The sequence below is a fragment of the Cupressus sempervirens genome, chromosome 5 (genome assembly GCF_028749045.1).
Source record: "Cupressus sempervirens isolate cs-2001-9-10 chromosome 5, ASM2874904v1, whole genome shotgun sequence".
In the NCBI taxonomy this organism is placed as follows: domain Eukaryota; kingdom Viridiplantae; phylum Streptophyta; class Pinopsida; order Cupressales; family Cupressaceae; genus Cupressus; species Cupressus sempervirens.
In genome coordinates this window covers 308,171,499-308,196,377 of record NC_143122.1, presented here as the reverse complement: position 1 = coordinate 308,196,377, position 24,879 = coordinate 308,171,499, and the positions used below count along the sequence as shown (strand labels likewise).

At 35.3% G+C, this 24,879-nt stretch overlaps 1 protein-coding gene and 1 pseudogene across 1 annotated transcript; one reads left to right on the top strand and one right to left on the bottom strand.

Annotated features, from left to right (window-relative positions):
• Positions 1–3,184: 3,184 nt before the first annotated feature.
• LOC149555830 (uncharacterized) lies at positions 3,185–4,063 on the bottom strand. Its single transcript, XM_089829554.1, has one exon. The coding sequence runs from the start codon at positions 4,061–4,063 to the stop codon at positions 3,185–3,187; it is 879 nt and encodes a 292-aa protein (XP_089685680.1).
• Positions 4,064–12,388: 8,325 nt separating this feature from the next.
• On the top strand, positions 12,389–16,695 carry LOC149555829 (putative disease resistance protein At4g33300; annotated as a pseudogene).
• The last annotated feature ends 8,184 nt before the right edge of the window (positions 16,696–24,879 follow it).

Sequence of the window (24,879 nt, the reverse complement as noted above, 5' to 3'; positions counted from 1 at the left end):
CCACCTCTTGATGATGAGGGGAAGCTTATCTTGGTTCTCGAGGCCATACTTGACTCCAGGGAGAGGGTGCTTCGCAGGAGAACTATCAGGGAGTATCTAGTGAAGTGGAGGAACCTACCTGTTGAGGATGCTACTTGGGAAAATGAGCAGATATTGCAGCATCCAGATCTGAAATTGCTTGAGGACAAGCAATTTTGGGATGGGCAGACTGTAATGTCCCCTTTCTAGCATTCATAGCATGATGTTGTTGTTAGCCTATTTCCCCACAGTCCCGTAGGCTAACTAGGACATTAAAGGGGCGTAGAGGCCATTTGGCCTAAACAGTTTCAATTGCAGGTCTTTCTGAGGGGTTCTGAGGCAACTTTTGGCATACTTACTATTTATAGTAAGTCATCTTGGACATGGTCGGATATTCAGTCACAGTGGTATATCGATGGTAATTGTTTAAAATCAACAAGAAGATTTATTTATCATTGATAAGATTTGTAATGCATTGATAAAGCCATTTTATAAAGTTAAATTTAAATATTTAACTTTATTAATGCATAGACTATAGTTTGTGGGAAATATTTAAATTAAAAGAGTTCCCTTTATTTTTATAACACATTGGAGACATAAGGTACATAAAGGGAGTTATGTTTTATCCCACATTGAGAAAACGAAGGATTGAGCTCTTGTGAGAACACTATAAAAGAAATGGAAGAGCTTTTTTTTTATGTATGCTTGGATGAAGATTAATGTTATGTTGTTGGATATTTGATTATCGGGCTTGGAGGATGGAATCCCTCTTTGCTAGCATTCTCTTCGCTGTTGGAAGACACAGTCAGGAGGATCAAGGGTGTTTTCACTTCAGGAAACACACTGGGTTTCATTTGGGGCATTTACATAAAGAAATTTATAAGGGTTTGAAGTGCAGATCTGAAGTTAGTTTTTTCTATAGTTAGCATGAACAGTATTTTGCTACAGTACGGTGTGAACAGTGTTGGTATCAAATTTACTTGTTTTTCCGGTTGATGAGAAGTTTGGAGGGCTAGCCGACTACATCTACAAAATACTACGGCCACTAATTCTAGGTTTCTTTTGTCAAATTTTGATATTTTGCATAATAATTGTTGAATACAAGTCTGAATAGTTGTTGCAGCCTTTAAGGCAGCTGTAAGTGCACATCTACATTTAAAAATCACTCTTTATTAGCAGATTGAAAGAGTTTCCAGATTTTTCATATACTGTTGAATGTGTAGCAAGTGTTTGTGAAAATTTTATGATGCGTATTATGCATTTTAATGTCACTTCATAGTTGTTCGTAAATCTACTCATTGGAAAGCAATTTATTGAGGAAATCAGCTTTATGAGTTTGCATACAAAGTGTTTGACAATATTCCTTAAGTTAAATTTCTGCAAGTCAAAGTTCAAATCAAGGGAGGATATTACATTCACAATGAAAGAGAATAATGTTGCAGTGGGACAAGGGAACAATGTTAGCATTGGGATAATAGTGGGGGATATCAATGGGAGATATTGGGAGTTTGTCAGAGTTTTTCCGGTGAGAGGCAAGGAATTCTTTTGTAACTCTTATATTCCTGAAGATTAATATATTTTTCATTTGAAGAATTGGTTTTCCCTTAGAGGTATTTCGAGGAAAAATTTTGTCCAAAAATATTGTGTCATCGTGTTCAAATTTCTTTTTGCAGAATATTTGTGAAGTTGCAATTGTGTTGTTGTTTAATTTTTGGTTGTGAATTAGTTTTTGAGAGGTAAATAATGTTTCAAGATAGGAGATTAATAATCAATGATTGCAATCATTATTTTTCACACTTTGGCAATGTTTTTGAAGACCCTCTTCTTGAGGAAAAATTTAATAAAAGCACTAAATTTGAGAAAAATTAGCATAGATTTAAAAAAAAATATCGGCCGTGAAAAAATCAAAATTGAATAAACATTATTTAAAATTTTTGAATGTCTAAATAACCATAATGACAATGGAAAAAAATTGAACAAAAAAAAACCATAAATGAGATGATCGATACCTTGTGAAAGAGGTGTTTCAATAACATCTTATTGCTTAATGTAATAACCAGTGAAACATGTGGACTCCACCCTAAACCTCAAAGTACCCATCCCAAGACATCACCACGCCAGATACTTGGAGCATTGGACTACCCCCACCTCTGCCATTCTACAACCATGGTGCAACTAGGATAAGTACTTGAATATCTATTTGAATTTTAATTTTTGAATGTTACTAATAGATATGTAATATGTTACCATGTTAAATGATCAATGACCTTGTCACCATCCCCTCCAAAATTGAGACCCACTGTTGCCATCCCAAAAACTTGTCCAAAACATCCTGTTGTAGCCCAATATGAATATTACGAATTTTGCACTGGTAATAACTCGTTCTCTATACTAGAGAAATGGGGAACGAAAAGCAAAACCTGGAAATAATAATAATATATTTTCTGATGAAATGAAATGAATGATTCCTATGGAAACAATGCTTATTGTTCCTTATTATAAGACTCCAGTTTGAAGTGGAGCTGGACATGGAAGCTTTGCGTGCAAAAAGAGTCCATGAAACAGAGGTAAAATAGTGGTCAAACTGCACTGTTACCTTCAAAATGCACAGGAATGACCCTAAAATTATTCGAACAGAATGCTTGGAAAATGTGGAAGCAGAAGACGAGGCACATGGTTTTTAAAAAGTGGAAGCAAATTGTATTTTAAATAGTAATTCAAACATCTATTTTTCTATTATGATAATAGTTTGTTATGCAATAAAAGATTTTCAAAGGTGTGAGACCATTTTACAGTGTAGGATAGAGCATCTAGTATGATATCAAATAACAATCAAGAAGAGCACCAAGGAAACCACTAAAACCATTACCAAAACTTGCAAATCATCCATCTGGAGGAGGGTGCTTTGTTCTAAAATTTAGCCACATTACGAAGATCTTTTTCCTTCACAAAGAAAATTTCATAGAAACCACTAACAGATGTAGCATAAACAAAGAAACCAGAGTATGATATCATTCAGGGACTAGCGGACTAGTGCTAACCCCACCCCAGACAGGGACTAGTGCTGCACGCACAACAATCTAATACAACGGGTGTAAGACTCAAAAGGCCTACAGTAAGTAGACATGACCGTAGAAATGCACTAATAGTTTTATTAAAAAAACACTTATTGCATACCCCTAAAAACTACTATTATATACTGCAGGCGTAGAACAGACAAAAAACTTGCACCGCAGTCATAAGAAGCGCCACTGACCTTGCACACGAAGCTGTGATCAAAACCCAAATTTCTCATATAGTAGTTATAGAGGCCTTTCCTGGCATTGTTGACAGGTTCACAGATTGGATTCCATGTTGATCTGCTCAATCTTTTCACAATCTCCACAATCTCCTCATCATCCATGCCCAAGGTTGAAAAGATTTCATTTTTCCTCAGCAACTCCACGTCATTGGTGTCATGGATTAGCTCCTTCAACAGACGAATAAAAGCAGTAATAGCATTTTCTTTAATCTCTGGTGAGCATACCTCAAATGCTATCAAGTTTCTAACGATCGTCTCAGTCATATTACCAATCTTTAGCACGGGAAGATATAAAGTAGAATGAGTGGTGTCAAACTGTATCAGCTCAATGCCTCCATCGAAACGGCTGAATTTTACTACGATTTTGCTCATGTCTGAAGCGGACGGAATACCAATCTTTCGTTGGTTGCGAAGCCTGACCTCTTCCGATTGTCGCTCGTTGTGATTTTTGTTTCTAAGCCATGCAAGAGGAGACCAGCCATTTTGAGTAGGGCGTTGGTCAGAGCCCTCATGATGACGCTTCCTATAGAGCCTGGCATGGATGGAATGTAGGAGATGTCGACAACTATCTACATCTTGTGGCTCTTCATGTCTGTGCTCAATCCACAAGCGGGAGTATCTAGAGCATATTCCTTCAACAAAGTTCTTGAAATTAGACTGATTTAGTGGACCACAAATAAAAGCATAGAGCGACTCTAAGGCAAGCAGAGGGATTTGATTCTCCAATTTGAAGACATCTATCATCACAACAAACCACAGACCTTCACCTAACTTTAGATCATGGAATGGGTTGCTATACTTATCTGAGATTTTTTTTTGGTCGATGGTGGGAGAGGAAAAGGAGGAGGAAGGAAGCATCCCTAAACAACATCATGGCGAAAGCCTCATCGTTTAGATTTTTGAATAAATGAGCATCCCCGTAGAAGTCCCTGCAACGAGGGACTTCAATTGCAAAGAAATTGTCATCCTTAAGATCTGAAAGACTCCCGCCATTTTGAACTTTTTAAAATGGGTCAAAGAAATCTTCGAGAAGCTTGTTGATAACCGTCCGTGCAATGACTTGAGATTTCTCAGACTCCATTTCAGCAAGGTGTGGTTTGAGGAAGTGATAGGGCCCTAAAAATATCGCCTGAGGAATGAAGATGGCATCATTTTCTCTGAGAGTAATTGGCACCATGAAAATGCTAGCAAGCCCTTTATCGCTAGCCACTTGTAAGATGTATGAATCTTCTTGGATTTTGGCCAACCATTGTGAAACATCAACGGTATCTTGACTGTCCATGATACCTTTCAGCTTAGATGTGCACAAACTTCACCAGGATGCAGTAACGGGCTTAAGGTTATTATGCCCAAGGCATTTTTCTATTTGAAGAAGCTGATTTTTCCATCTAACGGCGGATAATGTTGTACATCATCGGCATGACCACAGAAACGATCCTATCCATCGCGTGTTTTGCCTGGATAGTGATTGACAGGCACAGAGACCTAAATGTGGAACAGCTGATTCAAAGAAAATATAAGAACCTCTCTTTATAATCTTTAATTGATGTCCGCATCAAGAGAAAATGCTAAAAGAACACAGACGGTGAGAAAAGCCTTACCAACTTCAAGGCTGGATTCCATTTTGCCCCAGCACAGTTCTCACAATCTCGACACAAGCAACAACGATTATTTGATTACTTTGCTCTATTGAAAGGCACGTTCATTCTGTATTTATTTTTTAAACACCCCCATAGTTGTGAATATTACAATTACCTTCTCCCTGACTAGATTATCTCTTTGATTTTATCTTTGAAGTCAAGTCATTCTAAATTTATTAATAACAGAGACTTCAAATTCCTTTCTTTCGGTTTGTCGAAATAGTGTACTTTGTTTTGGAACGCTCGCAAATGATATTCTGTTGTCTTTTACTTAGCTTGTGAAATAATCGCATAGTTATTATGTTGTTTTAAGGCAAATCGTATTTTGTGGCTTTATGCTTAAGGTCTATTTGGTTCTTGGAATTTAAAAAATTGGAATTTCTACGAATCTTGGTTTAGACAAATCAAGGTTTTGCAAATCTTCATTCTAATTTTTGGGATTTTACTTAAATGGTTTGTTTCACTTGGAAGATACATGTGAAGGCACATTTTTATGAGTAAGCTTAGAGTTGAAGACAAATTTCAAAAAGTAGTCAAATCTATTGTTTTCACACTCCTTAAAAGACATAACCAGGTTTTGATTTTCAATTCCTACTTGCTAGTAGGAATTTGGAAAACCTGGTTTTGAGGAAAAATTGGAATTTCGGTTCGTTAATTCCATTTTGCCAATTTTGAAACAAACACAAAAAATTTCAAATCCGGATTTAGAAAAACCAATCCCTGTCATCTTCCAGGAACCAAACGGACTCTTAGCCTCATATTCTGTGAGAAGAATACTCCTCCTGCTTCTCCTGGGAACACCCTTTTATTATAATAAGAATCTGGTTAACTTGGTCGAAAGCAAGCAACTCAAAAGCAGAGAGGAATGTTGAAAGACAAATGATGCATTTGTAGCCGAATCCAGGGATTCTCGGACGGGTTGGTGACAATCGAAATTAAATCCCACACAACAAATGAGGTGGAATATTATATTCAAAATATTAATCTCATTTACCTCATGTATAATAAACAATTTTAAAGTATGCATGATTAATCTAAACATTAAAGGGAATTCAAAAAAATATCAGAGAAGCAAAGCCTATGCCGTGAGAAATCATGTGACAAACTTCTTCTTCATGGCAATATTTCTCCTTCATGTAAAATATATTGCTGATACAAATCACTACAATCTCCTCCAGCAACTTCTCATTTTAATGAAGATCAACCATGCATGAGGTTTGACCTGTAGAACGTTCAAAATCCTTGAAAACAAAAAACCACTATGAGTTGGATAAGATAAATCGGAAAACCTTTCCCAACAACTAAGAAATCACATTTCTAGTGTGAAACCCAACTTTAGCAGCCCGAACATCTGTAGGGAGAGTTAAACAAGTCAAAAAAAAACCCTTTTCTTTTGTCGGCAGTGTGAAAGAGGTCAAAAAACATTGTTTATCTCCAACGCGAGACAAATCCAATGGGTAGTGCCCAGATAGGGAATTCTTTATCAATTAATTAAAATGGTTGGTACATGAAGAATATAGTATCATTAAAAATTATTATATCATTATTTTGTGCTTACAATGATAAACTAGTACGTTTTTAATAATACAATTTTTTTTAGGTATAATTTAATGTGAATACATTAAATTGTAATTAATTTTTTTAATCATTAATAAAGTCTTTATATTAATACTAAAAAAGAAATTATATATCAAGATATGCCATTAGAGGCAAGAAGACCCTTCCATATGTCATGGACATATCCATGCCAACCCAGTGAAAAAAAAACCTTCCCAACAAAAATTGCCACCCAACCCTTTACATACATCATAGCAAAATGACCACATAATTTACATAAATATGATCCATACACCTAGACTTCCAAAACCAAACCAAATGCTACTGAACCTAAACTTATTAAAACCACTTCCCTACATCTTTTTTGGTAAAATTCAGAATCACAATGCTTGCCCTAACAACACCAGCCTTGCAATAAGCCTACCTCCCACCAGAATCTTTCATACGAGAAGAAGCAAAGACACATCAATGCTTGTTCCAGAGACATCTATAAACTTAGCTAGGGAACCCATTAGTAGATCAACACCTGGCCCAACTCCCTGCTAACTAGAGGCATTTGAATCCATAGACAAAAAACCACCCCAAAACAAGGGGCTTAACTAACACACTCGAACCATTGACTAATATTGGCTAAGAGTAGGCTCAGCCCACTCTTAGCCAATAGCCTGAGCCTAATGCATAACAGTGGCCCTAGGCTATTGGCTAAGAGTGGCTAGGCCCATGTTCGTATGAGTCGATTAAGCCTGGCCCCAATAGAACTAACACCATCCCACTCAAAGCTCCTCTTACTCTATCTTACCAAAATTTGCCTTCAGATTCTCAACTTCCTATCCTCACCCATAAGCACATTTGACTTCTAGGTTGTCACTTTGCACTTCCTCACCACTCAGTACCTAATGAAAACCTGATCCAACTCCATAGCATGCAAGAACTCCAACAACTTGCACCACCCTTTTCGAGAAAATGGGAGATGTACTTCAACAAGAGCGCTAGCCGACCACACTGGTAAGGGTTGCAACTCACTTGGGGCACCACCAATCATCCACCGAGGTTGATTTTCCATGCGGGTAATAACCCCCATCTCAACCATTATGAAAATATCTTAATATCCGCCACCCCACTTTGGCTCTACACATTCTCTCACCAATACATCACCTCTAGTTTCAAATCAACCATCGTAAGTGATAAAGCCAAAAACAGAGATGAAATCTCCAAATTTGACCTTGGACGTTAATCTTTTTGTAGATATTCTTCACTAAAAAATAACTTTAGCACCTCCTAGAAAAATTCTCCATCGAACATGAACACATTCTTGAGCGACATGGTTGAAATCAACCCCTTGGAGCATAAGATTTGCCCATCTGTAGCCAAGGAAAAGTTTGCCTCCATCTTGCCACTACACCTCTCTTCCGTGCCTCAAATTTTTAGATAAAAATAAAATTTGGAAGGTGAGTATTTGAAAGTTTGTGACAAGGAACAACTCCTAATGTTAACTACCATTATTACCCAATCTTGCCAATCTACCACACATGCCAAAACTATGGGTACTTAGTCATCTACGATCTCGTCTACCTCCATTTGCATAAGGAATGTCTACTTTTAGAGATTTTGATGCAATGGTGGCATAAGTTTGTACAGGTCTAGGTTGCAAAAATCCTCCTCTAAAATACAAATTTTCAAATTAGCTCCCAACTTTGACAATGTGTATGCCACCTCGTTGGCTTCCCTTATTACACGTGATTAATATAATTCATCAAATTTTTCCAACGAACTTTGTATCAACATGCCATGTTTATCTAATTACCAAGTTTCCATTTCACCTTGGGCGATGTCATTCAACACTAGTTGTGATTCACCTTCCAAATGGATTCTTCGACCCCAATTCTCATGCCCAACAATACTGCTTCTACTACAACTAGACACTTAGCCTGATTATTGGTTTTTCTACTATCCTTTTTATCGCTATTGCTAGTATTGCCAGTCTCATCCCTAACAACTACACCAATCCCAGAGGGTCCCAGGTTTCCTTTGGAAGTCCTTTCCAAATTGACTTTGATCCAACCTTCCTCTGAGACCTTCCACAAATTATTTTCTTGTTGAATCTAAGAGGATTAACCCCACGAGATCTATTAACATGAAAATTATAAGTAATTTATAATTTTCAATTTATGTAAAAAATTTACTTCTGAAATATATTTTAAATAGATTAAATATGTTATTTAATTATTTATTTTTTTATATGAATAAAATGACCATTTAAAAAACCTCTATGTAAAAAAATTGTTTCAAAAAATTAATAGAAAAATAAAATGAACAAAATAGCACAAATAAAGATAAGAGAAAAAAAAATTATAAAAATTAAAAATTAAACTAGTTTAAAAATTAGAATTAAAATAATCTAAGAAAGAAACTAAATTAATTTTGAAATCAAAAAATTAAATTAATTAGCAAAATCAACACGAATAGAAGTAAGAAAATAAACTCAAATAATTACAAAAACTAAGAACTAAAGACTTGAAGGCTTGAGTGCTTGAGTGCTAGTGTGTGTGGGATGATGTCATGAATGCATGATGCAAAATGGAGCAAATGGATGGGCTTATAAAGGGTTCAAAGTGAACTTTATCCCACAAGTTGACTAAACCTTAAATAACCTCTTAAATCAATCCTTGAATAGGGCTTGAGAGGGGGACAAAAATAGGTCTCAAGCATGGATGCACATCGTGTTGATCTCTAAGCCCAAGTTTCCTATTAGTGTCTAACACTTTGTCATTTCCATGGTAGTGTTGGTCAGTCATCACTATGGCTGAGCCATCTAGAGAAGGTCAAGCTACAAAGGACTTGTTTATATTTCTTCACATGCCGAACAAGTCAAAGGTTGTCAAGTACCCCAGTAGAGAAAGTGCCAGGATGCCAAGTAGAATAGTAGATATTGAGAATTTGGAAAGTTAATTAATGTCGATTGAATTAGTATATGTCGAGCATATAGAAGCTGAGTGCCAACATGAATGTTAGTTATGATTGAGCATTAGAACATTCAAGTGCCGAGTAAACCAAGTTTGACATATGAGTTTGTAATGATGCAAACACTTATGTAAATCATTTAAGCTGACTTCTACATGATATTGAATGATTGTAGAGATAGTTAAGGAGAAAATTACACATTTTGGATGAAGACATTAATCCCAAGATAAGCATATTAACCAATCAAAAAACTAGAAGGATTCACTGACAAAAAGATGAAATATGGATCGTTGATTATGATCTACAACTTTCTACAATTATCTATTTAAGGGGGGTTCTAACCGTAAAATCATTATGTGTGATGAATGGAGAAGCGGAGGAGTGAAAAAAATTAGACCAAAGTAAGGAAAGCTAAGTCAGATAAGAGGTCAAACAAAGCAACCAAAGCAGTGAAGGATGAAATAGAGTATATCAGATAGGGAGGTCAAATAGAGATATTGAAGAGAGGAGATCCATAAATATCTTGTATAGCAAACCAAAGGATCAAGTACTAAATCAATTTTAATAGACCAGGTTAGGGAGAACTTCTTAACAAATTGGTTTTAGTAGTCCTATTTAATTCTTCTAACAGAGTCCTTAATTTATTGTAAGTATTAAATCCTTCAATTAAGGTATGACCTAATAGTCTTAAAAGATTTTAATAGAGCATACCTCTAATAGGGTAGATCATTAGATATGATCAAATTGTAGCCCTAACAGGTGAACTTTTATTATTGCAACAATAAAGAGTTATGGGTTTCATCCAAGGATAACTTTAAGAAACCCCCTACCCAAAAAAATTATAAAATGTTGGCAAATCCATCATTTTTCAAGAGGAAAAAAAAAATTTTCACTTGGCAAAATTTTCAATGTACAAAAACTTTGTTTTAATTGACTATTTTTTTCCAATGTGGAAGAATTTCATAAAATCAGTGTGATTAATTCCTTTTTTTTAGTGAAATACATAACTTAGGAAGCAATTTTTTCCCTCTTGAATGGAAATAATATATAAATTATGAGGTGATGTTTCCTCATTTGATGGAAAAAAATACATAATTAATGAGGCAATTTTTCCCCTTAGCTGGAAAGGGTACATAATTAATGAGGCAATTTGGTGGCTATTAATGCAAACAAATGTAACAAATTGGTGAATGTTGTACAACTTTTTTTCAAAGCATGTGAAACATGACAATTAATTTACTTTTGGCAATTAAATGCATGCTTTATAAAACCAAGTTGCTAACAAAAATGAGAATGTGTACTCAAAGCACAAGGTTTTCTCTAGATTAACAACTGTAGTTGGGAAATTTGATGAGCATCCTAGGACTTCATATTCATGAGCATCCAAAAGGACAGGCACCAGACCCTATAGTGCACCTAGGGTAGGTTGGTTCTGAAGGAGATTAGTATGATATTATTAGTAGCATGATGAACATTATGTGGAATCTCTAGATAAATTATCCTAGGTATATCAGTGACAGACATGAACTAGAGCAGGAGGTAGAAAGGGAGGTGTTGGACCAGGCAATTCATGATTTGTGATGACAAAAGAGGCTCAATCCACATGCTGCAAACATAGAACACCTAGACAATTTATTGGTAATGTTTCAAGCTATGCGGTGGGTACTTCATTAATTTCTTATTTCACAAATCATTTTGTAAAATTTTGGGGAAAATTCTGCAAATTAGTTAGTAGTTACGAAAGGTACTGAAGCTTGTATGCACCCCTTCATTTTCTATAAGAAGGGGTACCAAGACCCTTTGGGACTTGTATTTATAGGATATACAACATATAATACGTACAATTATAAGTTTTTGTACTTTGTTAAATGTTCATAGAATATAATTTATAAGGTTATGCAACTATTTCAATTTTCTAGCTTGATTGTACTCATATTTTTCAAATTAATATAAATCCAGACTATTTTATGCCTTACTGGATGATGTTTGATCAAGGTATTTTTTGCCTACTAGACTTTATCTCGAAAGGCCCTCCTTGTTTGGAAAAAAGTACATATTAAAATGTATTACGTAACAACTACAAAATGGAAATGGGTAATAAATACAACACAGTGGAGTTGTACCGAACAATAATATATCGTTTGATGATTACATATCAATGGTGGAAGTCCTATTTTGGGTCGAATGCCTGAAATGAAACATCGATCTAATTTTAATTTCCATAATGGTGAGAAGTGTCCACTATCCTCACCACCACCTCCACTTCACACTTGCAATGTGAGTTGGCATTAATTATATGTCCCATCACTGTCAATTACATTCCCTTTACCATTCACTTCAAATGATTCACTTTTTCTTTGGTGTTGAAGAAAAATTATAAACTATAATCCTACATAAGTGGGAAAGATTTCCAAAGATTTTCTACTAATAGAATTTAACTTTAAGGACTAAGGTATACAAAAGGTTAAATGAATGCCATGGCAATCGACCTTATTAAGTTATTCGTAGGCTCTTTTCTTTGTCATTTGTCAAAAAAAATTCATTGAATTAAATTGGTTTATAATTATACCCACTAAATCATTGTGGTGCTCAAAATGTCATATTTATTATTATAATTATTATTCTATTCTAGCTTTTAATTTTTAATTAATTAATAATTACAAAAATAGTTGACTGACTCTCCCTCTCTTGTACTATTTTGAAAACTTTTATTTTTCTAATTTTCTTGAAAGACTGCGGGTTTTCCTAGACAGTAAACTGAAGAGAGGTAAAGGCGGGAAGAAGGGCCCCATGTGTGGAAAATTTGCTTGCTCGCTCCCTAAATGCAGACAATTCATCGTGGAAAAAATGTGCGAGAAATTTCCACTCTGCTTCCAACATCCCGCATTCAATTTGTTTGCTTGCTCGCTAAATGAGTACAATTCAGCGTGGAATCAACACTGCAAGAAGTTTCCTCTCAGCTTTCATATCCCGCCATTTCCACTTCACTCTAGGAGTCATTGATAAATAAGTGGCTGCCCTAATCACCCCCGATACGTTAACAAAATGGTTCCTGCCTAAGTTCTCGCGCTTGTTCAAGGAGCTGCTGGAGAGGTTGTCAGAGCACTTCTCTCTAGGCCTGTTGATGCGGGTGTCGATACCCTTCTCTCAGGCTATCAAAAATTGGGACAATGGGTGAGCGAGGGTTTGTTATGCTTGCAACCCTCATCTTCATTTGCAGACTCATACATTCCAAAACTACCCAAACATAGCGTGGGTTTGGAGAATCAAGTAGGGGATTTGGAAAGGCGGTTATTTGAAGATAATTTCAATAAGATCGGAGTGATGGGAATTGCGGGCAGTGGCAAAACAACCTTGGTTGCTGCTCTCTGCAGGGATTCTGATGTCCAACGTAAGTAGACCATATATTTACTCTTTGAATCAAGTAATCTCGTAAAATGCATTTTTTGGGAGTTGCTCTCGGGAGGGATGCTGAAACCATAAGTTACCCATTTACGCACACCCACACAAAAATTCATGCTGAATCAAGGAATTTTGTTAAATACTTGTTTTTGTATTGTCTGGGCTTTGATAGGAATTAGATCTGAGAAGAGGAGGCTATTTTAATGCTGGCCTATATTTGCCCAAGTGTTGGGCAACCTATTTCGCTGCTAGGTAAAATGTGCATCACTTTAGCAATAGGATGCAGGAACTGTATGTGTTCCATCGCACTCAAATAAGCCTATATTCAAAACATCAATCATACCCACAACCTTAACCGTGGTGTGACGAGACAATTTACCTCTGGTTTGTGGGGATCTCTGTGTATAGGTTATGTTTCGACCTCCTTTTTAAGTATATAATCTCATGCTTAAGTTAGGGAGCTGCTCTAGCATGGAAATCTTCCTCAGTTAGTCATGCAGGGGAATCCTTTTCCATTGGTATTTGTTAACTGTGTCTCGTCTGCTATTGATGAGCTCTTCATTGTGTGAACCATCTCCTGTTGACAAGGCTGGATAGTCCTCTTCTATCCTCTCCTCCTCACAGTGCCTGAAAATGATTCATGCCTTAATGTGGTTTCTGGATTCTCTTCTCCTTCCCCTCGATCTGTCTTCGCCTCCTCGAAGTTTCTGAACACCATTCATGCCTCCACCTTTGATGTGAAATCCTCTCCCCTTCCCCTCTTTCTCTTCTGTCTTCATTGAAGTGGTTCAAGGCAATTGAATCCTCAACTTGCATATGTCAATGCAATCTTCTCCCCCATCTTCTCAATATATCCTCTTCCTCTCCTTCTTCTTAAAGAGCTTAACGACCATTCATATCTCCTCTCTTCCCTTCAATAACCCCCTCCTCTCCTCTTTTACGCGTATGAAGAGCATTTATTCATCATCTTGCTTTACTTGGTGTAGTCCTCTCTTCTTCCCCTTAATCTGTACTATTTTCTGCTCTGCTCTCCTTTTCCTCTTAAGCTATCCTATTTGGTCACTACTGTGAAGACATCTGTCCTCCCCTTCTCATCTTTGATCCATCCATTCGAGCCCCTGATCTATCAAGACCTTACTATCAGGTCAAGTGGCCAATATGCGGAATACTTATGCTTAGGATAGCTTTTATTTTCACTGGGAAGTGGGCTTGTCCTCTGATATCAAAGTGACAAGTTAGAAAATGTTTCCAATGAGGAAGTGGTGTGTTTAGAGCTTCTAGTCTAGTTGGCAAAGTTGCGTGGGGATTTTTAGCCTGGCTACAATCCTATGTTAAACTTCTAGGGAGACTAGAACATAAGACCTGATCTCACTTACTGTAGTATGCTCTTTGTGTTCACACTTGTGTATATTGGTAACATCACTGAATCGTGATTAGACTTGCCCGTCAACCTCTCAATAGAGAAGTCAAATTTCAATATCTTGATCCTAACTTACTTCCCAATGCATTCTAATGACAGCAGTAATGGGAGAGTTGAAAGAATTCATATATTGCTGCAGTGATTACGAATCTGCATATGTGCTCAACCCTTGCAATTTATTGGCCACCACATCGCAGAAAAAACTGCCCTTAGTAGGAGAAGAAAAACAACACAAATATGATACAGACTCAATGAATTAGCGATTTGGCAAATAAACTTATTTATGTTTGTTAATTAATTACTAATGAGACCTTACTTATACTTTTCTATCTATTGGAAATGACCCTTGCGTTCTTTTCTGATGTCCCTGACCTTACGTTCTCCATTCTTCTTCTCAGAATGTTTTGGAGACAAGATAATTTTTCAAACAGTTTCACAGCTACCAGATAACAAGACGATTCTTGAGAACATATGGAAAATGATTACTGGGGATCAACCATTGCCTGATTCTTAGAGTGAGAGTATTCATGAGGCTCTTCAGGAAATACTCAGGCTTAAGCAAGAAAATATTCTAGTCATATTAGATGATGTGGGGCCAAATGTTAATCTCGAAGAATTGTTGTTTGAAGCAGAGGGATGCAAGATTGTCGTTACAGTCAGGGACAGTGTCAATTCCATACACCTTGATAGCACTCATTATATCTCTTCGCTTGGAGAGGAAGATGCTCTATCCCTCTTTTGTTATTGGGCCTTTGGACAAGAAAGCATTCCAGATGGATGGTTCAACAAGCAACCAGTCAAAGAGGTATACCTATGTCTATCTACGTCTCATTTGTTGATTTTAGTGAACCTGAAGTCTGCTAAATTTGCCATAATACGACATTATATTTTGCTAGCTAATATTGTGTAGATCTTCTATACATTCCGTGTTTGCAATTTAAGAAGCATGGTTTGTTTAGTTCAATATGTTTAGATCTGAAGGCCACCCTTTGAGATTATATTGGGGCTAACTAGTCTGTACTAACAGGTAGCAAAAGAATGTCTAGGATTACCACTTGTATTGGAGGTGATTGGACTTTATTTACATAAATACAGTGAAAATGCATATTGGGAATATGCCAAAAGGGAGCTTTCACAAGGAAGACGAATCAATATTAGATCTTATGAAGAGGATGTTCTCAAGCGCCTAGCACTGAGCATAGAAGATCTGGACAATGATACAAAAAAATGCTTTATGGACCTGATATTGTTTCCTGAAGTTAAAAAAATCCCTGTTGATGCTCTGTTTGATATTTGGATTCATGTTCACAACTTAAGCCTAGAGCATGCGTCGATGATTCTTGTTGATCTCGAAAGAAGAGGGCTCTTGAATTTGGTACAGCTAACTCATAATTCAAGGTGACTGTCTTCTTTTAGATTCTTTTGTTGAAATTGCGTTGAAATATGTAGCAGAAAGATATAGATAGTGATCATCAAGCCGAAAGAGTAAATCTCCCATTTCTTCCAGCATGATCTAAATGGAGTTTGGACATGTAATCATTTTACTTCAACTCAAAATTTGTAATCAATGAGATGTTGCTACTTCATTTTGAGAACTTGAAAAAGATGTCTCACTGAAGAGTGAATGCATCTTAACTCTTGCTTTCCCAGCAATTGTGAGATATGTTCAGTTCAACATGATATGTGCAGCGTTTGGCTATTTATTGTGTGGAATCTGCGGACAACAACCAAAATAACAAGATATGCAAAAGGTTGAGATTATCTCCATTCTCTTGCTGGGAAGATCCCTCACATGGAGATATAAAAGCCGCTGAGATTATTGCCATTCGCACAGGTTGATTGCTTTAAATTGGTTTATTGATATTCACAAGTATCAGGCTTCAAGAAAATGAGTGAGGCCCGTCAAAATATATATATTCCTTCTTTAAAAGGTTTTGAATACTTTTGCAGGTCCAATGAAAGAGAATAAATGGCCTAAGTTGGAGTTTTCGGAGGCCCGTGCTCTTGTATTGATATTTGATGGAAATGAATATTTCCTTCCACCATTTGTGTTGGAATTGTCTTGGTTGAAAATTCTTATCATAATCAACCAGAAATCTTGTAGGGCTAAAATTGATGGCATGTCAACCTTTAGTTCATTGGTTCAACTGAAGAGCGTTCGGCTTGAAAAATTGATTGTCCCTGATCTAGATTATTTTCAATATTTAGAAAATCTCAGGAAGCTCTCACTGAGTCTCTGTAGGATTGATAAGGGACGATTGGAAATTGAAGTGTGCTCAAAGCTGCTTAAACTTGAAGAGATTAATATTGACTGCTGTGAGGATATTGAGGAATTTCCTGTTGGTATTTGCAATTTCACTTCACTGAAAACACTGTCTATAACAAATTTCCATTAACTTCGCAAGAGTATTGAGAATCTGGGGAAGCCTGCAGGATCTCTTCAAGTGCTGAGCTTACTTGCTTGTCTGAATCTCAAAGAACTGCCAGCCTCAATTTATGAACTTGGAAATTTGCATTTCCTTGTCAAGGCTTGGAGGCTCTTCCACGTGACATCAATAAGCTGGAGAGACCCAAAATTCTCAACATGGGTGACTGCAAAAAAATCAAGAAACTTCCTAAAATGGTTAATGGCCTTACGTCTTTGTCAGATCTGATCTGCGACGAGCAATTGAAAAAAGAGTGGTCTCATTTCCGTGAGTCGATTAATGTGATAATTGCTGAACCAACATTTAGTTTAGAGTTTCTGGACACATAACTTTGCTCCGGCAATCATTTATATTGTGAACAGTGACTGTGGACCATGGGTTGAGTAATTTTCTTTCTAGTTTTAGAAGCATAGTTAGAAATTAAGACCATTTGTGTCATTGGGGTTGGAGTTCTATCTATGCACTTTAAACTTATGGCAGGATCACAGAGTGCTTAACACTACCGTCAATATTGCATTTATGTCATATGTTTTAATTTTTAAATTATTAAGGGTTTTAGTCCCTAGCTATAGTAGACCCACGAGTGATCATGCTACAATGTTCTTTTCATGGTAAATTGTGCCTGAGCAACAATTAAATCCTTTCGCTCGTGCTTTAACGTGTTTTCCTAGAGTAAGAAATTAGCAGATCAAAATTTTTCTTTTCTGCATATTACATTTTCTTGGGTCTGGCAAATGGAAAGGAATTTATAAATTCTTAAGCCTTAACATACATCTGGGAGATGGTGGAGAACAAACATAATCAGTATAAGTACCTAATTTTTGGATTTGATTGTGTAGAGTTTTTTTATCATTAATGTTTTGGATCATAGTACATGATTCATCAGTATAAGTATGTAATTTCTTGATTTGATTGTGTAGAGTTTTTTTACCATCAATGTTTTGGATCATACTACATCATCCATCATCAAGATACAAGAGAAGAAGAAGATCCATACTGAGGACAAAAATGAATACTCCATGCAAAATTTCTATCACGCCCTTTGCCAAAAAAATTCTGATGTGGGACTCTATGTATGACAGAAGTCAAAATCCTTCTAAAAGTAGGAACCACTTTTATAAAAAGTTTAACATATTATTAAAATCAATTTGGACTATATTTATGTTTGATAGTTTTTAATTTTTAATTTTTTGATTGGTACATAGTTTTTAAATTTATTATCATGTAACTAAATTTAATAATATTGTTATACTTTTGATCATTTAATTGAATAAGGGACTTGTATATATATTCATTTACAATTAATATACTATTATTTTATTTCTATAATTTTGTATTAACATTTTAAAATTATTTTCACAATTAGTGGAATATATATATATATATATATATATATATATATATATATATATATATATATATATATATATATATATATATATATATATATATATATATATATATATATATATATATATATATATATGGTGAGCTAATATTTTTGGTATTCTAGAAAGCTTTGTACATTGTTATTAGTCCTTGCAAATTAATGTACGGCCATACAATTAATTTAAAAAAAAAGAAATTTCTTAATAGTCCAAAATTGAAAATGATTTATTTTTAAAATATATTTATGTTTACTAATTTCATCATTCTTATTGATTGTTATATTTTTGTTAGGGGCTAAAAGTATTTTTTCTAGGACTAAAAAGCCTCCATCAATCTAGATATTCTGTATCATTTTATTCTAGGGACTTACATCTTACCCAAAATCTACTAGGTGTGTTCAAATCAAATCATTTTTACAAACAACACTTAAATTGGTAGGGGATTTTCTAGCCTCAACCCAAAACCAGCCACTGTAAATTGAAAATTGAGAAGTCATTTCTTCTAATATGAGGCCCAATTAGCAAATCTTATGGTACGACGTCTGCTTCCCCGTGCAACTCTCTCTTTTTAATTGGAATAAATCTTCTTTCAACATCAAAATTTTTAATTTTAAAATTATGAACCCTAGTCAATTTCCTTGTACTGATCAATGCCTTCTGCAATGAATTTGGTTTTGTATCTTTTCTTACCTGTCTTCTTATGTCAATCAAAATGTCTATTGATTTTTAAAAGCTCAGTGCTTTAGGAGAAGTGAAAGGAAATCACAAGTGTTATTTGCCACTAGAGGGTGCATTTTCTCTTGCATTGTTTCCCTCCTATTGTCACACTTTGCAAGAACTTATTAAATTTTGATGGCTCTAACTGATTAGAGAATAAAAGCCTTGGCTCTGCTTCTTCTAAGAATAACAACTCATACACTGACATTTTTTTCATCCTCAATCTTAGATTATGACTTGGATCAGTAATTTGGTTTGATTGTTATTAATTAATATTGTCTCTCTTACCAACAACATTTCTCAGTACCCCTCTATCTCTCCACTTACCTTACCTTAGATCATTTTCCTAATAAAATATAATATAATACTTACTCTATAATAGAAACAAATTTCTAGATTAGTCAGATATGAATAAAACATGATAAAACATATTTAAAAAGGTGATAAATGCTACTCCGTGCAAAGACCAAAACCATGACCTGCAACCTGTAACTACACCCTTTCATGAGACCACGGGGCATCCAACCAAACTGTTGATGTGACTGAATTGTTAGGACACCCATGGCTTGTATTCGTTGCATTAAGTAGGAAATGTTTGAAAATATCTTAGTGGCAAGTTAGATGACAATATATTGTTATTCACTTTTCTCTATGCAATTGAACAGGTTGGAAAAAAAATTTGTACAAACTCAAACGTTAATGACAATTATTTTATAAATTGAAATGAAGCAAGGGGAAGAAACGAGCCCACAACCACCTAAGCAGTCAAAGCTTAGTGTGTTGCTTAAGCTCGACCATTTGAAAGGAACACATCTATTTTCCAAAGAAACATGGATGTAAGTAAACGTCAACAAACCAAGATGTTGGTCTTTTCACTTAGAAAGGAACATAATGTGGTAACATACAAACTTTCACACTTATGTGGAGCTCCACGGAGATTATGACATAATGAGGATACCTATGCATAGGACTAATCTTAAATAATAAAAGCTAAGTTGGGAATCATAGAGGATGAAGAGAGATAAAGGAGGATGGAAAACACTATATACTCTTCAAAACACATGCAGGTATCCAAGAACATGGGTTACTTGTCATGTCAATGAAGCTTTATGGATGGGATGTTCGGATAAGCATCAAATCGAATCTCAAATGTAGGCAGACAAAAGAACTCAAAAGCAAGTTACCATGAGCAGATTCAAGATTAAAGACTAAAATCTTATATGAGATCCCTCTATAGAAAATGGGTACTTTTCGAATTACAGAAGTAGCTATAGTTCACCTACTAGGGTATCTCAAAAAGATCATGAAATCTGACAAGTGGCCCATTCTAGTATGGAACGAAAGTTGAATAGAATAAATAAAACTTTGATGAACCAAAATAATTGGTGGATTTTTGACCAAGTCATTAAAAGGCCCATGGACTGATCTTGGGTCATTTACTTGTAATACTTTGGCCATGAGAGCACTACCATTCCTCCCTTGGATCTTTGAGCCTTGCCTATATATTTCTTCAACACTCCTTATCTTTTGGCTAGCTAAAAAGTTATCTTCTTCATCATTACTACCTGCAGAAAATGTTTGATTACAAGCATTAGTTGTGTTGTTTTCACTAGTATTTTCATCATTTGTAAAAGTGCACAACTCATCCTCATCAATGTAGTCATCATTTCCTCCTAAAATATCTAAAAAATGAGAAGCATTTTTTGTTATAGAGTGAGAAGGAGTGGATGTAAGTTGTGAATGCTCATCAAACTTCACATCTCTACTAACAAAGACCTTGTTTTTTGTCAAATCATATAACCTATAAGCCTTTGATTCTTCACTATAACCCATAAACAAACATTTATGACTCTTTGGTTCTAACTTTTCCCTTTGTGCATCAAGAATGTGTGCCCAAGCAATACACCCAAATACTTTAAAATATCCAATGTGAGGTTTCTTACCACTCCATGCTTCTTCAGGGGTGAAATTTGTGAGAGCTTTGGTGGGGATTCTATTTATAATATGTGCAGCACAAGAAACAGCCAAACCCCAAAATTTATTATGCAAACTTTTAAAATGCAACATACAACGAGCCATTTCTAAAAGAGTTATATTCATTCGTTTAGCCACCTCATTTTGTTGAGGACTATAAGGAACTGTTCCTTGCACCTTAATACCATAATTTTCACAAAATGACTCAAAAACATAATTGCAATATTCACCCCCATTATCTATCCTTAAACATTTAATTGTTTTGCCACTTTGATTTTCAACTAATGCCTTAAACTTTTGAAATACTTCAAACACTTCTTTTTTTCTTTCAAGAAAATAAACCCATACTCTCCTACTATAATCATCAATAAAAGTGAGAAGGTACCTAGCACCTGAAAGTTTAGGATATCCTAGTTCACATAAATCACTATGAATAAGTTGCAATGGATGATTAGCTCTCCATGCTTTACCTGAATCAAAAGGATCTCGATGATGTTTCCCTAACACACAACCTTCACACACACCTTCACAAGCTGAAATTTTTGTTAATCCTCTAACCATATCTTGTAATTTTCTATAATTTAAAGGTCCAAGTCTAGCATGCCAAAGTTGTGACATATAATCAGTCTGAGCAATAAAAGCATGAGAGAGTGTATATTTATCATCAAGAAACCCCACAAATTTAAATAGATTCTCTTCATGATCAACTCTACCAATAGCAATTATATTGCTTGGGTCTTTTCTATCTCTAACAATAACTTGATTAGCATTGACAACAAACTCATATCCAACTTGAACTATTTTGTATACTAAAATAAGATTCACCCCCAATCCTTTAACCAATAAAACATTTTTCAAAGACCCATGTGTTACATTAACAGTTCCTGTTCCTAAAACTGGAAGTTTCATTTTATTGCCAATAGAAATTTCTTGATCTTTTCTTCAGGGGTGAAATTTGTGAGAGCTTTGGTGGGGATTCTATTTATAATATGTGCAGCACAAGAAACAGCCAAACCCCAAAATTTATTATGCAAACTTTTAAAATGCAACATACAACGAGCCATTTCTAAAAGAGTTATATTCATTCGTTTAGCCACCCCATTTTGTTGAGGAGTATAAGGAACTGTTCCTTGCACCTTAATACCATAATTTTCACAAAATGACTCAAAAAAATAATTGCAATATTCACCCCCATTATCTATCCTTAAACATTTAATTGTTTTGCCACTTTGATTTTCAACTAATGCCTTAAACTTTTGAAATACTTCAAACACTTCTTTTTTTCTTTCAAGAAAATAAACCCATACTCTCCTACTATAATCATCAATAAAAGTGAGAAGGTACCTAGCACCTGAAAGTTTAGGATATCCTGGTTCACATAAATCACTATGAATAAGTTGCAATGGATGATTAGCTCTCCATGCTTTACCTGAATCAAAAGGATCTCGATGATGTTTCCCTAACACACAACCTTCACACACACCTTCACAAGCTGAAATTTTTGTTAATCCTCTAACCATATCTTGTAATTTTCTATAATTTAAATGTCCAAGTCTAGCATGCCAAAGTTGTGACATATAATTAGTCTGAGCAATAAAAACATGAGAGAGTGTATATTTATCATCAAGAAACCCCACAAATTTAAATAGATTCTCTTCATGATCAACTCTACCAATAGCAATTATATTGCTTGGGTCTTTTCTATCTCGAACAATAACTTGATTAGCATTGAAAAAAAACTCATATCCAGCTTGAACTATTTTGTATACTAAAATAAGATTCACCCCCAATCCTTTAACCAATAAAACATTTTTCAAAAACCCATGTGTTACATTAACAGTTCCTGTTCCTAAAACTGGAAGTTTCATTTTATTGCCAATAGAAATTTCTTGATCTGAATTCTTCCCTTCATAAAAATCAATAAACAAAGATCTATCCCCAGTCATGTGAGATGATGCCCCCGAATCTAAAATCCATTCTTTATTAGAATCTAAAGCAAAGTATCCCCATTTAAGACTAGATTTACTTTTGGGTGTAGCAATTACCTCCTCATTTGATTTCTGTTGCCTTTTTAAAGAGATAGCTATGAAATTGTGATTATCCTTCTTTCCATCCTTAAACCTTTCTTGCTTGGGCTTATATTGCTGCCTTTCATTGTCCCTCTTCTTCAAACAAAACTTCTCCATGTGATTCTCACCGCCACAATACCTGCAAATAAAAGGCTTTCTTCCAACTTGCTTTTCTGCACCATCATTTCTAGAAAAATGATTAGAACCTTCATGATTTCGAAATTTATTATTTCCTTTCCAATTCCTTTTTCCATCAGTTGTAAAGAATTTACTTTTGGCTATATATGCATGATTCTTTTTAATATGCCCTTCTTTAATAAGTTGAACTTCTTCATCTAAAACAGATTTGCAAAATTGATCAAAAGTTTGCTAGGGGTTATTGGGATTTAGTTGAAGAACCATTTTCCTTGATTCCTTAAAAACTTTATATCTTAGGGAAGCTTACTTTCAACCATTGCAATCAACTAAAAATCCTTTTTTGCATATTCGACACCTATTTTTTTTAGCTGAGTATTTAAAAAAGTAACTTCATTGAAGTAATTAGACATTTTTTCAAAATAAGATGGATCTAAATTCATCAATTTTTCTTCTATACTAAACGTGCTAGCCATGTCTGCATCTTTATAATCTTTTTCTAAAGTCTCCCACAGCTCTATTGGGTTATCAATATCAACAAATCTTCTATTGAGATTGGGGCTCAAAACTTTACCAATAATACCTCTAGCTTGCTCCAACTTACATTTCCACAACTCCTTTTCTTTATCAGTTTGTTGAGGTTCCCCAATTTCTTTATTTACTATCCTCCATAAAGCCTTCTCTCTTAGAGCATTCTTGACTGCAATCTTCCAATCTGCAAAACCACTTCCATCAAAGATAGGAAAAACTTCATTTGAAGAACCCATGTTAGCAAAAAGATCAAGTTCAAACAAATCTAGCAATACTCTAATAGCATAATAGCCCTGCAACCAAATATCACTCCAAAAAAAATCAGCCCTGCAAACAAACTATTTTCAGCAAACTATTTGCCTGCAGCAAAACCCTCTAGCAATATTTATAGCTGAATTTCTAAATAAATCTCCAACTGAACTTGGCTAAACCTTTCTCTGATACCATGATAAAAAATAAGATCTGAAATAAGCACAAATACTTGGCAATGAAAGAACATAAATAAACACTTAAGAGAGAAGCAAATTTTATTCATCAAACTAATTGCTACAAGGCTATGCAATGGCCTCTATATATATAGAGCCCATGAGATGAGAAGATGATTATAGAGGATAAGGTGATAAGGTTGTATGACCGAGTATCAAGGAGGACATTCATATCTTCTTAGGATAATGTTGTATGACCTAGTTTCATGGAGGACATTCCTATCTTGTTACCAATTTAATAGGAAATGTGTGGCATACTTGTTGTTTGGTTATAACAGCATGATTGTTGACTATTTCTAACATCTTCATGTCTGTGTTCAATCCACAAGGGGGAGCATCTAGAGCATATTCCTTCAACAAAGTTCTTGAAATTAGACTGATTTAGTGGACCACAAATAAAAGCATAGAGCGAATCTAAGGCAAGTAGAGGGATTTGATTCTCCAATTTGAAGACATCTGTCATCACAGCAAACCACAGACCTTCACCTAACTTTAGATCATGGAATGGGTTGCTATACTTATCTGAGATTTTTTTTTGGTCGATGGTGGGAGAGGAAAAGGAGGAGGAAGGAAGCATCCCAAAACAGCATCATGGTGAAAGCCTCATCGTTCAAATTTTTGAACAAATGAGTGTCCCCATAGAAGTCCCTGCAATGAGGGACTGCACTTGCAAAGAAATTGTCATCCTTAAGATCTGAAAGACTCCCGCCATTTTGAAATTTTTAAAGTGGGTCAAAGAAATCTTCGGGAAGCTTGCTGATAACCGTCCGTGCAGTGACTTGAGATTTCTCAGACTCCATTTCAGCAAGGTGTGGTTTGAGGAAGTGATAGGGCCCTAACAATATCGCCTAAGGA

Bases quoted from the DNA above. Each gene is read 5' to 3' on its own strand.
- LOC149555830 (XM_089829554.1), bottom strand. From the start codon at position 4,063: ATGATAGATGTCTTCAAATTGGAGAATCAAATCCCTCTGCTTGCCTTA.